This window comes from Leptonotus elevatus, chromosome 11, assembly GCF_054856555.1.
Source record: "Leptonotus elevatus isolate MCC_2025b chromosome 11, RoL_Lele_1.0, whole genome shotgun sequence".
Taxonomy (NCBI): domain Eukaryota; kingdom Metazoa; phylum Chordata; class Actinopteri; order Syngnathiformes; family Syngnathidae; genus Leptonotus; species Leptonotus elevatus.
The window spans coordinates 4,468,254-4,481,281 of NC_141249.1; the positions used below are offsets into that span (position 1 = coordinate 4,468,254).

Consider the following 13,028-nt stretch of genomic DNA (forward strand, 5'->3'; position numbering starts at 1 on the left):
AACGTGACATTCATAGTCAGTATGGGAATACATTATTTTTGATATTAAAATGTTAAAAAATACAATTTAAAATAATCAAATATCCAAGTTAATCAAAAGTGATACTGCATAATAAAGTACGTTTATTCGTTAAAAAAAACGGTATTTTTGTTTTGTTTCCATTTAATATCTTACAGGAACCTTTGTCGTACGTACGTACGTTTTTCCATCGACGGACTTTCTTTGTAGTACCACAAACACAACCTCTTCCTCCCCACGTGAACTGTGGTAAAGCGGTGAATGTGTGGCTCGAGTACACACCGCCTCGCTTCATAATCGGGATTATTTGATCATTTATTTAGATCACATGGTTATCGCAAGTGAGATCATGGAGCTAGTGGAAGAGGACGAGATGCTCAGCGAGAATTCAGAAGACGACGACAGTGAGCTGTCCGACAATGCGGTGAGTACTTCTCTTGACACAGTCGGCTAACCGTTAGCAAGTCAGATGATCACGCTATATGTAAAAGACATCACACGAATTTATCCTCTCAGACAAAGCGAAGTTTTAACTGTACAATAGTTTGCGCTCTGAAATTAAGTACATCGTTTTTAAGGTGGTGGAACGGCTATTTTAACGTGATTAGAGTAGGTTAACCGTGAATAGGTTAATTTACCGTGATGTGTAGGCTTCTGGGAATTCGTTATTTTGCCGTGAGTCATGCAATGCGTGCTGTTCCTGCCTCGCTTCACCCCTTCGGTCTCTTTTCACAAAAGTTTTCTTTTTGCCACCAAAAAATAGATGTTATAGTCATTACCAGTCTAATCCTAACCGTAAATTCCGTAACCCTTACAATAACTAGTCAAGTGTTCATTAAACACATGAAACAAAACGGTACGGTACAACTCCCGACTGGCTGCAAGAAATTGTAAACCTAGTTAAAAAAATATTGTAAGTAAAATAAAATAAATAGATAAATAATTAATTAGAGACGTACAAAGTGGTATTTGAACCGGTGAGCTGGCTAGCACCTATGAAGTGAGCGCTTTACCTTCTAAGTCACGGTCTGTACACAAGGCGCACAATTTGTATTTGTAGTTCTCGCACGATTTACGTCAAAAGAACGCTAGAAGCTGATTTGCCGGTCAATGCAAAATCACCACCACGTATTTTAACACTGTTAATGGAGCAACACAACCGTGTTCGTTCATCAAAGGAACCCAGATTTTTTTCGTGTGTATGTGTTCTTATGTTTAATTAAACCACATTTCGAATGATTGTTTGCATGTTGTTGATTTTGTCCGTTTAGCTCCAAGAAGCTTTTGCAAAAGGCTTATTGAAGCCCGGAATGAACTTGAGGGTGGATAAACCCAAAACCTTCGTCAACAATATGGTAAGTATGATTATGGGACGATCTGTTTGTCTACATGATTTGAATTAAAGTATTTACATGACTAATTATTCAAATAATGTTGTTCTATTCAGGGAGGCATGAAACAGTGTTTGGCTGACTTGAAGAAAGACCTTCCCTGGGTGGAGAGATTAGACCTCACCAACCCACCTGTTGAGGATGTTCTCGCTAAAATGGGAGGGAATATGCAAAGTGAAAGCAATGGAGAAGTCAATGCAGATGATGATTTCCAGAGGGAGATGTTATTGTGAGTCTCAACTTAATTTTATTAACTTTGGAACTCATGCGATTAATTACGATTAAAAATTGTAATCCACTGACAGAACGCAACTGTATAAAAAAGAAAATAAGCTACGTGAATATCAGGCATGTGATTTTTCCGCTAATTCGCGGAATTCCGCTTTTTTTATCTCCCCCCCAAAAAAAAAATCCGATTTCGTCTCTCTACAGCATTCCGTTTTAGTGTTTCCGCAACTGAAATGAAACCGATCTTGCGATTGGCGGAAGTCTCCGTGTTGACCAATAAGAGCGCTTGTTATAAAGGCATAGGAGTATGCCATTGTTTGTTGACCAATAAACGCGCTTGTTATAAAGGTATAAGAGTATGCCGTTGTTCATTTCGCACACGTTTTTGCCGAGTGTTTAAAGAAAGATGTCCGTGATCGAACGCAAAGATGCTCCGCGAGTTAAGGAAATTGACAAACTCGTAAAAAACAAGTTTCGCTGGGACTGGTTAGAGAAGGATATATCGACAAATGTTGGAAAGAAGACTGTGACGAATTTGTTCAGTGACTTCATTCGGAAGATCGATCGTGCCGGGAAAGCGCTTTGCATTTGGTGCCGTGATACCATTGACTATGGCGGGAGAGGTTTCAAAGCTCTTGAAAGTCACGCAAAGAGCAAAAAACACGTAAAAGAACTCCAGTCAAGAACAACAAATTATTCCATCGCTGGAAGTTTTGGTGCCCAAACGAAAACTCCAAAACTTTATGGCCTCCATCCCTTATTGACATCACAATCGGGAGCGGTAATGGAGAGACGTGATCCACCCCAACAACCTGCACCAGTTGCTGATAGAGTCGTGAATTTTGAGGTAGGTGGTAAACTTTTCAAATTAATCGGAATCAAATTTTCGAAAATATTATAACGTAATAAAAATGGCCTTAACTATTTAACATGGTTAATCCACAAACTCAAATGAATGCTGCATGTTAGCACTTTCAGTTTTCAATATGTTGACTGTCTACAGTATGCAGTTAGTACAGAGATGATCGAAATGATTGTGTTTTTACCAGAGCTTGCTGCATGAGGTATTTTATGTTTTTGTTATGCATTATGTATTAAATTAAGAATGATTGATTAAATGATTTATTGCATGGTAAATATTATTTCCAATGGTTAAAGATAATTTATTATTTTGTAGCTAATTTGCAACGTTTTTTGTTACCATAATAAATACTCTGACATGTGAATGTGCATGCAAGTTTAGACTAAATCCTTTACTTTATTTACTTACTTTTTTATTAACAGGACACTCAAATGAGCAAGGCTGCCTCAAGAAGAACCATCAAAGCTGCACAGAAGCAGGCTAGAAAGACCCATTCCAAAGCAATGAAGTCTAGGAGGAAGTAGTGTTTGTGTCATGTGAATGGATTGTGCTCAAGAATGAACACTTGTATATTCCTGTAAATATGTTGAATGTTTTAATGAGCAAAAAATAGAAAAACATTATTTATGACATAAATAATTTTTGAATGTGACTGATTTTGAGTTGACTAAAACTGCAATTTTATATGGGATAGTTCAATATACATTGGAAATTTATGCTGTTGTTTTGTCTATTTCTTTGTCATCTGAGTGCATTGAAAGTACTTAAAATCACGGAAAACCCGTGAGCTACGGGGGGCTTCGCCCCCCTGGCCCCCCCACCAGGGCGCTGCCCTGGCCTGCGGCCCCAGACCCCCGGCTAAATTTTCAGATAATTTCACTTTGGTCAAATCACATGCCTGGAATATAGTTTTAAACCTTAGAACATGTACATTTCACATAATGTGGCGGTGAGAATTAAAAAAAATATATATATATTTTTTACATCAATGTAGTCCATTCATTAGCATACATCACAATCACATAAGAGAAGATTTATACTAAACAAGAGCTGCTCATTAGTGTTGTAAAGAAGGCAAAGGGAAATCAGTTACCCACTCTGCTGTGCATTAGAGCTCTATTTTTTTTGTGTGTGGAGGTAATGATAAACATCACTAATTATATGAATTTATGTACATATCACTTGATGACCTGAACAAATCAGTCATGCTTTCAAAAGAAAGGTATTGTTATTCAGAATTAAAAGTTTTATTAGTGGAGTATATAATTGTTCAAATTGCACTGGTTTTTATTACTTACATTGAAAATATACTAAGAATACTGATTCTAAAATGGATAGCTTTTCTTTTCTCCTGTTGTACATACGCTGTATGTCTTTGTGAATGTCCTGTTGAGGAAGTTTGACACTATAAAAAACATGACTGGCAAAAATGCATCACTATAAACAGCTTCAAAAAGACTTCACACATTCCATTGGTGAAGCGTATTAAAGGGCTCAGTTCAGAATGGTCTCAAATATTGACGTCCGGCTGGACACTGTTGGATGCTTGTGAGTCTTTTGTAAGGCTTTCAAAGTTTTTTTTGCCTAAATTGAGTCCATGTAGTACGTGCATCAGTATTGTTATTGTGTTCCATGATTATATATACTAAACCAAATCTGCCAAATGACAGAATAGACTCTCTCCTTTCTGCCTTTTCCCGTTCTTATAATCAACAGTAGAAAAATGTCGGTTGCACAAAATGCAGTAATTTCTCCCATGGACTCTCAAATTGTATTTATCTCATAAAATGGGGCAATGATGTCATCTACGTGTGGTTGTGGAGCACATTTAGATGCTCCCCCACCTGTCGACGTTGAAAAACAAAAACTTAATTGACAAGTATACTTGTCAATGGCAGTGAAAAATGTACAGTACATGTCCGACAGGCTATTAACTCAAGCTTGGCTATAAAATGATTATTTTGCTCTGTTAAATGCTTCCACAGCTACCGTCAGGCGCAAGCTACAGTTCTTGAGGCGCTGCCTCTCTTGAAGAAGAACGACATTGCCACTAAGAGGCCTGATGACTACTTTGCTGAGATGGCCAAATCTGATCAGCAGATGCAAAAGGTGACTTTACTCTTCCAGGCTTTTTCCTGGCTCAAATTGTGTCCGAGGTGGTACCATCCTGACCAGGCGCCGTGACGTGCATGTGTTCTTTAAATTCAACTGACTCACTTTATTTTACAGGCAACATACTTGAAGATAAGAGTTCCAATAAGAATATGACTATCATGTTAAAGCATTCATTTATTATAACTACATACATATACAAATTAGATGCCGACTTTAATTTGAAAGTTTATTTGAAGGTAAACAAACACCAACCACCATGTCGTTCAAACATACAGTACATCATTATATCTACTTGAATTGAATTGAGTGGATATAACTCCTAATTATTTATTGCCATCTGTGCATGAGCATTATTAAACACCAGCAAAATTAGAATATGCTAAACGGTTAGCAATCATGATTAGCATTAGCACGCTAGTGATCCCCATTTAAGGTAAACAAACACTACCATTTAGTTCACATGCACATTTTCCCACTCTCTCTGCTTAGTGATGCATTGACAACAGATGTGCCTCGAGCTATGCTAAGCTACGTTTAGCATTCCTACAGTTGAACACAAATGAGTTTCAATTTCCAACTGTCACATGATAATAATAATAATTAATATATCTCTACAAACACCATGCAGTATTTTCCAACTAGTGATGAACTACACCCTAACCAGCAATGATAGACACTACAAAAGTTCCACTAGACCTGAACAGCACAGCATTACATGGCACAGCGCGGCCTGGCACAACACCAGACAGCTTCCATTTCATTTCCATTACAAGAAGCGTGTGGCTGGATCAAATGAACTGTCTAAGCTTGCACACTCGCACCGTGTGCTGTACTGCCATACGATTTCACGAGTGGCAGGTCTCGGCCACTGTTTTTGCAGAGACTCAAAATGTGAATTTCCATTGCATGCTGTGGCGACGTCGCAAAGTACAGTCCATCAAATGCACAGATGCTTTCACATATAGACGAAAACGCTATTTACAGGTTTAAACCAGCGAGACACAAACGAGCGCCAGCCGACCAGCAAGCATCAAGACAAAAATACACAACACTTTATACAGACAATACATTTCTTATTATACATCAACATTGAACCATATTTACAATATCATATAGACCACCACGGATTAAATATTGCCACCACGATTTCACGAAACTTGCCGCAAGCGCTCATTCATTCTGAAAGGAGAGCTCAGTGTCAGTCATTTGGTCGCCTCCCCGAGTCAACGGCTCTCCGGCATCCGAAGCACGGGTTCCGGCTGGCTGTAGCGCTCATTCAAGGGGATGATGGCCCGGCAACGTTGTCTGTGTGCTCACAATTTGTTTTTGTGTTTTTTACTATAACCATTAAAAATTAATTCACTAGTACATATTAAATTGTAAATATAGGTCAGCGTGGTTGTAAAACACTATTCTGTTTATTGTATATACCAAGAAGGGCGGGAGTTGATCCGTAATTGTTTCTTCTTCGGTAGTTGCTTCAGGTACTTGCGCTGCACTGCTGTTGATATAGTGGCACAATGCTGGAACTGCAATTAAAACACGTAGTGCAGAGGGACATCGATTGCTCAATCGACAGAGCAGGAGCTTTACGTTCTGAGCAATATCAATCACTCTGGCTTGGGGTGGCCGCCGCGTAATTTTGAACACAGGAAAACCCCTGTCTTATACGCTTCATGTTGTTGGGGCTGAGATTACGAGAGGGTTTGGATAGTGTTGTTAAGGGGATACTTGACTCATTGAGCCATTTCCAGCAATAAAAAGTTTATCTTTTGTCCAGAATGAATTTGATAACTTCATTATTTTTTTCATGTACTATTAATACCTTTAAAAACTAATTTTGCCACTTGCTGTTAACTGAAGATGACATCACCTGTGCTGAAGAAGTAGATGAAGACTAATCATGGCTCAGTTTGCTGACCTAACCCAGAAAACAGGTTAGCCATGATTGGTCGTTACCTATTTCCTCAGCACAGGTGATGTCATCTTCAGTCAACAGCAAGTGGCAAAATTAGTTTTTAAAGGTATTAATTGTACATGAAAAAATAATGTTAACAAATTAATTCTGGAGAAATTATAAATTTTTTACTTCTGAATATGGCTCAATGAGTCAAGTATCCCTTTAATATACAATATTGGTAGAAATTCAAGGGCTTTTGCACTCAACTGGTCGAGATACAATAGTGTTGCACGGGATACCGGTACCAGTACCGTACCTCGATGTTTTGGCGTCAAAAACGGCTATGTTTCATTTTTTTCTTAGTATCGTACTTAAAAAAAAAAAAACGAGACAGCCCGCAACTCTGTTTTAAAGGCAGGCACACATACACGCTTGGCCGGCTGTCTACCGATATGTGGAAAACGCCTTAAGTAAGTGACACGTCTCTTTCAGTGTGTGTGCGAGAGGGCGCAGGAAGATGGCTTCACGCACTGAAGCGCTCGCTGGCCGTCCACTCCACGTTGAGAAGTATAATGCGCGAATTAAACTTATTAAAACGTATTAAGTGTAGCGCTCGCTGGCCGTCCACTCCTCGTTGAGAATTATCATTATTATTGAGCTAATTAAGGCTCCACGGGAGCGCGCAAGTAGAGTGGAAGCCACGCGACAGCATTGGCATTGCCTACGCATGTTTTCAATAAACAAATGAACACACGTGTGGTTTTAAATTTTTCTGTTTTAGAAATGTTTTGTTACAAGAGCAAATGTTTTTCGCGGAGAAGCAGAAGAAAAAGCAGCAATCATTCCTGCAGTGGACTCAAGGTGCGTTCAATGAACAGGCACACAGTAGAAAATCACAGTTATGCATAGAAAAAGCTCAGACGACTGACAAAGAAACAGACACAGGTTGTGACGCATTTTTGACACCTCCCTTAAAAATAAGTGGAGTGTGAATTATTTTGTTCCCATTTTGTAGTATTTGATTACGCAATTGACTAATTGGGAGCAGAATGGAGAAGAGCGGAGACATGCACGCACACTCAAGCAACGTTACATTGAGTCATTTGAGTGCCACTGTATTGCCAATATTTAAACCGGATGACATCAAATGCAGTCAAATACAGTACTTCAAGAATATGGCATGCAATGTGAAAGCACATGCAGTATAAACAAAAATATATACTGCATGTACATAAATTAACATGTATACATCCCAATATGTTTGAATTAATAATAAATAATAAATAATTTGAAGTTCTTTTGTCAGTTTAAATTTTGCTGCTTTTGCTGATGTTTTAGAGTTTTGTCGAGGTATCGTTTCAGTACTGGTATCGAGGTATTTTATGCAGGTATAGTATCAAAGTCAAAATTTTGGTATCGTGACAATACTAAGATACAATATGAAGATAAGGCTTCATTGTGTTTTTCATTTGCGTATGTTAGCTACGCTACCATTTTTTTCATTTCCACTTCATGTTTGTTAATTCCCATGTTAAGATTTCCCAGAAATTTGCAACCCAAACTGTGATCAACTTGTGCCTTATTGTATTGCCTTAAGGGATGTTCATGATTACTTTGCCACAACGATTGCTGAGGCCGCTGTGACTTTACAACTGGTCCAAGCTTCACAGTTAAATGCAACTGCTGGCATCTTCATCTTTTCTTGTCTATTCCACCTTCCAGATCAGGAAGAAGCTGCTTTCAAAACAGGCGATAATGGAGAGGTCGGAGAAGGCAAAGAAGTTACGCGAGCAAAGGAAATTTGGCAAAAAGGTTTCTTTTCAATTTTACCTAATTGCAAAGTGGAGGAGAATGGTCTGATTTAGTAGTCCAGTCATTATTAATTGTATTTTGGCTTGTTAGGTGCAAGTCGAAGTGATCCAGAAGAGACAGAAGGAGAAGAAGGCAATGATGTCGGCTGTTAAGAAATACCAGAAAGGTTGGTCAGGAGAATTCCGCTTTCTTCAGCAGTTTTGCACATTTTATGTTTGCTTTAAAGAGGATGTCAACTCATTATTTTTTTATTTGTAGAATATGAATATAGCAGCAAAACCCACCCATTTTTATCCGTCTCAGGGCGGCGATCATCTTGCCACTTTAACTGAAAATTACATCGCAGTTGCGCAGGCCACAGGTAATGGCCAATCACAGCTAAGCTTGTGAATGTCACATGACCAAACTCAGAAAACAGGTGAGCATGATTGGGCGTTACCTGATCCCTGAGCAGCTGTGATGTCATTTTCAGTTGACAGCAAGTGGCAAAATGGCCACACTCTGAGATGGATACAAATTAGTGGAATTTTCTGCTTATTCCACAAATGCAATACTAATGACAAATAATTTTGACTAGTGAGGGCGCATACAATATATTGTAAAGACAATTTTGGGGTTGATTTCCCCTTTAAGTGCCAGGCAGGCATGATAGCTGCCAATTGAATTTGTGTGTTCCTCGCGATTCTGTAGTGTGTGACAAGAAAGTGTTCTGATCCTATCACTTTCAGGAATGACTGACAAGTTGGATTTCTTGGAAGGAGACCAAAACGCACCCAAAAAAGATACTTCTCAGAACGCCAACAAGGCATTGAACAAGAAGGGGTAAGGTGTTCACTTTCAGTACTTGGCATCAGCTGTAACAATAGTGAATTGCCTCCCCAACTAAAGACTTTAATTGTGACTGCTCCTTTTATAGCCCCAACGCCAAGAGAAAATATAAGGATCAGAAGTTTGGCTTTGGAGGCAAGAAGAGTGGAAAGAAGTGGAACACTAAAGAAAGCCACAATGATGTTTCTGGTTTCCGTGCTAAAGTGGCTCATGCGAAGGGTCCGAAAGGAAAGAAAGGAAAAGGAGGAAAACAAAATGTAAGGTTACACAAATGCTGTTGTAAAAACAGACCCCACAAGGACAGAAAATACACTGATTTTGTTTTGCTTCATACTTGCTTCTAGAAACGTCCAGGGAAGTCTGCACGCAGGAATATGAAGGCTCGCTCATAAAACACATTGAGGCTCTTGAGTAGAACTTGAACTTTGCTTCCAGGTGGATTTCCTCATGGCTGGTAATCCTTAGGAACTTTGACTTTTTTTGTGAGTTTCTGTTTAAGCTGCCCTTTGCCGAAGAGGGGGTGGGTGAGGAGGAACACAGCATAATCAACAGGCCGCACCAAGGGAAGACGACTGTTCTGGGGAGGCTGTTTGGAGAACCCGAACACTTTTACATTAAACACCGTTTTGATCACACTTTTTTTAAGCTCCAGTATTCCACAGGTTTTTGTACAACTTCAAAATTGATAGTTAAGACATTTAAACCCATTAAATGCCATACAGACGACTGTTGTGCTAGTCTGTTTGTGATTACCTAATATCTTTCATTTAAGTATCCACACTGACCTTCCATCTTTTTTACTATTATATAAATAACTCCATATATCTTAATTTTATTCATTTTTTAAAAAGGGTCTCGTTTGAAAATCCTTGAGTACACATTTAAAATAGAACGGTTCTAATTGTTTTCAGTTATATTGGAGACTAAGCACGATTTGACTTTATAGTTAGAACATTTTAAAAGCCTCAAAATAATTTCTAGATATTTTGACAACCTGATCAAATCAAATCATGGCAGCTTCGAGATAAGATACATAGATTACACCAAAACACTGCATATTCATATCTGTGTTGAGAAAAGCTTGGCTCATCAACACTTGTCAGGCACAAGCACACTGTTGCATAACATCTGACTACATAGAAGTTGACAAAAAGACAAATACAGTTTGAGTACGTTGTTTCAGCATGAAATAATGCCATGGGCGTCAGAGTTAAAAAAAAAAAGGACATGATATTGTATTAAACCTTTTTCTTTTCTTTTCTTTTTCTTTTTTTTAAATCTAAGTACAGATGTGGACTGTTACAATACGGAGTACTTGAACCTATTGAAGTATTACCATGAGAGAACACCATACCTACAGTAAGATATGGTGGTAGTTTTTTTAGTGAGGCCTCAGTCAAGAAGGATGGAATTAATGAACTGTTCTAAAAACCAAAAACCCCCGTTCCTGCTAGAAAGCAAAAAAAAAATATCAAATGAAAAAGACTGGAACGGCCTAACTTTATTTGTGTTTTTTCAGAGGTACTTCAAATGGTGTCAGGTTTGTGCTGTCTACCAATTAACAAGACTGGATGTGAGAGGGTGTTTACACTTGTGCAACCACATCGCATTCATTTTTACTTGCCCTCTTTTTTAATTTAGTTGTACAGGTTTTAGGTCACATGGTGGAAGAGTTTTTGAAATGATGTATTTTGGTCTGACATTTGTATATCGGTAAACTCCTTGATGGTTGCTTTTGTTGGTTTATTTTGAAAAGCGTAGGACAGACTCTTGGTGCTTGGTGATGTCTGTGCTGTTTCGGAAGAAATTTAATCTGTTGTCATTGCGATTTGTTGGGATCTGGGGACAAAACAAATACACATCTGAATTTAGTTCTGCAGGGAAACCAATATGAAAATGTCCTTTAATCTTTAAACATCCTCACCAGGGCTGTGGACACCCATCCAATCTCCTGACTTTCAGTCAATGGCGTCGTATATTTCTTAGTGGGCTCCTGGCGAGCTTTGTGGAACGCTTCAATAAAGGCCGCTTGAGAAAAGGAAAGCATGTGATCAGCAATATTCTTGACAACTTGTTTTTTTTCATAGCTTCAAAGGAGCTACATCCCCAGACGTAACTGCCAGTTTTAAAAGAGGCTGTGTAAGAATTGGCCAACAGCCACTTCTCTGACCAGGCTAGCACACATTTCCAGCTCAAGACACACTCTAAAGTGATCATTAATATTTTTATAGAGCCGGAATTAGACACAGCTCTTCCACTGAAATCCATTCAATTATTCAAGCACACCTTTTGCTGTGGCAGATAAACAGGCTACAATACCTTTTGAGGCAAGCAAAAACACATGTGTAGTAATGCTGGTTTCAATACTTCCTGAAATGTTAAACTCACAGTTTTCTGGAATCACTTCTTGTGGTTTTCTGCTCATGGGTTTGTCTGGTAGAATATGTACTGAAAGACAGGATGGGAGAGAAACAGAATGATTTCTTTGACGAAAACAATCCACCAACAATTCTGTGTGTTTTAATCAATGGAAAATGTCCAATATAATAGGTCAGTTTTGTAAAAGTTGAGTAACTTACACTTTCTGTGTGGGTTGATGCTAAACTCCGTGTGGAGTCTTTGTTGTCTTTGCTCTTTCCGGATCATCTCAATGTGAATTGCATTCTGTTGGACCACATCTTTTTTCTTTGCTTCCATTTTGCGAATTCAAACAGCTTTCAAACGATAGAATAAAATGTTAACCTCTGATCCGTGAGGCTATTTTTGTCCGGTGCATGTACCGTTGCCTGGTAACAGAAAACTCACCCTCCTTACCGCAGTAACACATTTAAGCCACTCGGTGAGGCTGCATGCTCAGCAATGAACAGTGTGACTCGACTCTTACATTAAAGAGACGTCTTCTGTATTTAATCACACGGTGCCTCAACCATGGCATGTAAAAGCCCCCCCTAGAGATTTATTAAAACAGCTCCATCATACTTACTATAAAAAGGAACTTAAATACTTTACTAATTACTTGATTTAAAAACTAGCTAAGATTACAAGTTACTCTATAGTAAGTAAATACCGACAACCATGCTTTGAAGATTGTCACATCCAACTAAGTGGGAAGAATGACACCCGGTTATGCCACTGAAATTAATAGGAAGTGCATTTTCAACATGTTGTAATGGCAAAACTAAACATTATGTGGGCGAAGGTTTTAGGACGTGGGGGAAGATTCCTTTCATATACTACATTTATAATGTACATTGTTTATAAATGGTAAAATATTATGACAATTTGGGGACCTCTTCTTTCGGAGATCACAATCTGGTCGGTGTTTCTCGAGTTAGCTAGTAGGGATTTTACGATATCCAAACATCACGATACGATATAGTCACGATATGAAGGTCACAATATGAAGGTCACAATATGATAATTATCACAATAATGTGTCGAGGTTAGTGATATTAAAAAAAGGTCACAATATTGTATATAAAATTAGCTCAATGCATTATGCTGTGCTTTTGTACATAACAGCAATGCGTATAAACAACCTACAATCTCTAATAATACTTAATATTGAGGCACTTACTTTTGCTAATGCACGCACTCATTGAGTTGCTCCACATACTGACTCGGTTCGCAAGCATATTATGTTCCCCTTCATCTGACTAGTAGCGTGGATTTGAAACATACAAGAGCCAAAACATGCCTTATGAAAATTCAACTGCACTAAAAAACTAGCCACCAGAGGGTGCTACAACTGCACAAATGGAAATCAACCAGACTTTTTTTTAACAGATGTGCTGGTTTTAATATAGTGACATGACGATGATGATATGTTTTAATATCACAATATTACTTTAGTTTTACATTAAAATACCTGGGT

General features: G+C 38.4%; 2 protein-coding genes and 1 long non-coding RNA gene across 4 annotated transcripts; 2 read left to right on the plus strand and 1 right to left on the minus strand.

Moving 5' to 3' along the window:
• Positions 1-239: 239 nt before the first annotated feature.
• Positions 240-9,880, plus strand: ebna1bp2 (EBNA1 binding protein 2). The gene is made up of 9 exons (XM_086089885.1): positions 240-442; positions 1,290-1,373; positions 1,466-1,638; positions 4,485-4,608; positions 8,237-8,326; positions 8,417-8,492; positions 9,055-9,148; positions 9,243-9,411; positions 9,499-9,880. Exons 1-9 carry the CDS (start codon positions 347-349, stop codon positions 9,544-9,546), a joined length of 954 nt encoding a protein of 317 aa, XP_085946011.1. The 5' UTR covers positions 240-346; the 3' UTR covers positions 9,547-9,880.
• On the plus strand, positions 1,645-3,215 carry LOC147165551 (uncharacterized). The gene is made up of 2 exons (XR_015096533.1): positions 1,645-2,484; positions 2,922-3,215. It is a non-coding gene; the product is annotated as an uncharacterized LOC147165551 (long non-coding RNA).
• Positions 9,881-10,399: 519 nt separating the features above from the next.
• On the minus strand, positions 10,400-12,098 carry cfap144 (cilia and flagella associated protein 144). Of its 2 annotated transcripts, XM_086089887.1 has the most exons (5): positions 11,960-12,098; positions 11,734-11,868; positions 11,543-11,602; positions 11,079-11,182; positions 10,400-10,993 (listed from the first exon to the last, which is right to left on the minus strand). In XM_086089887.1, the coding sequence occupies exons 2-5, from the start codon at positions 11,849-11,851 to the stop codon at positions 10,898-10,900; spliced, it is 378 nt and encodes a 125-aa protein (XP_085946013.1). In that variant the 5' UTR covers positions 11,852-11,868; positions 11,960-12,098; the 3' UTR covers positions 10,400-10,897. The 2 variants fall into 2 exon arrangements, with proteins under 2 accessions (XP_085946013.1, XP_085946012.1); XM_086089886.1 differs by lacking the exon at positions 11,960-12,098 and having other exon boundaries at positions 11,734-11,933.
• Positions 12,099-13,028: the final 930 nt, after the last annotated feature.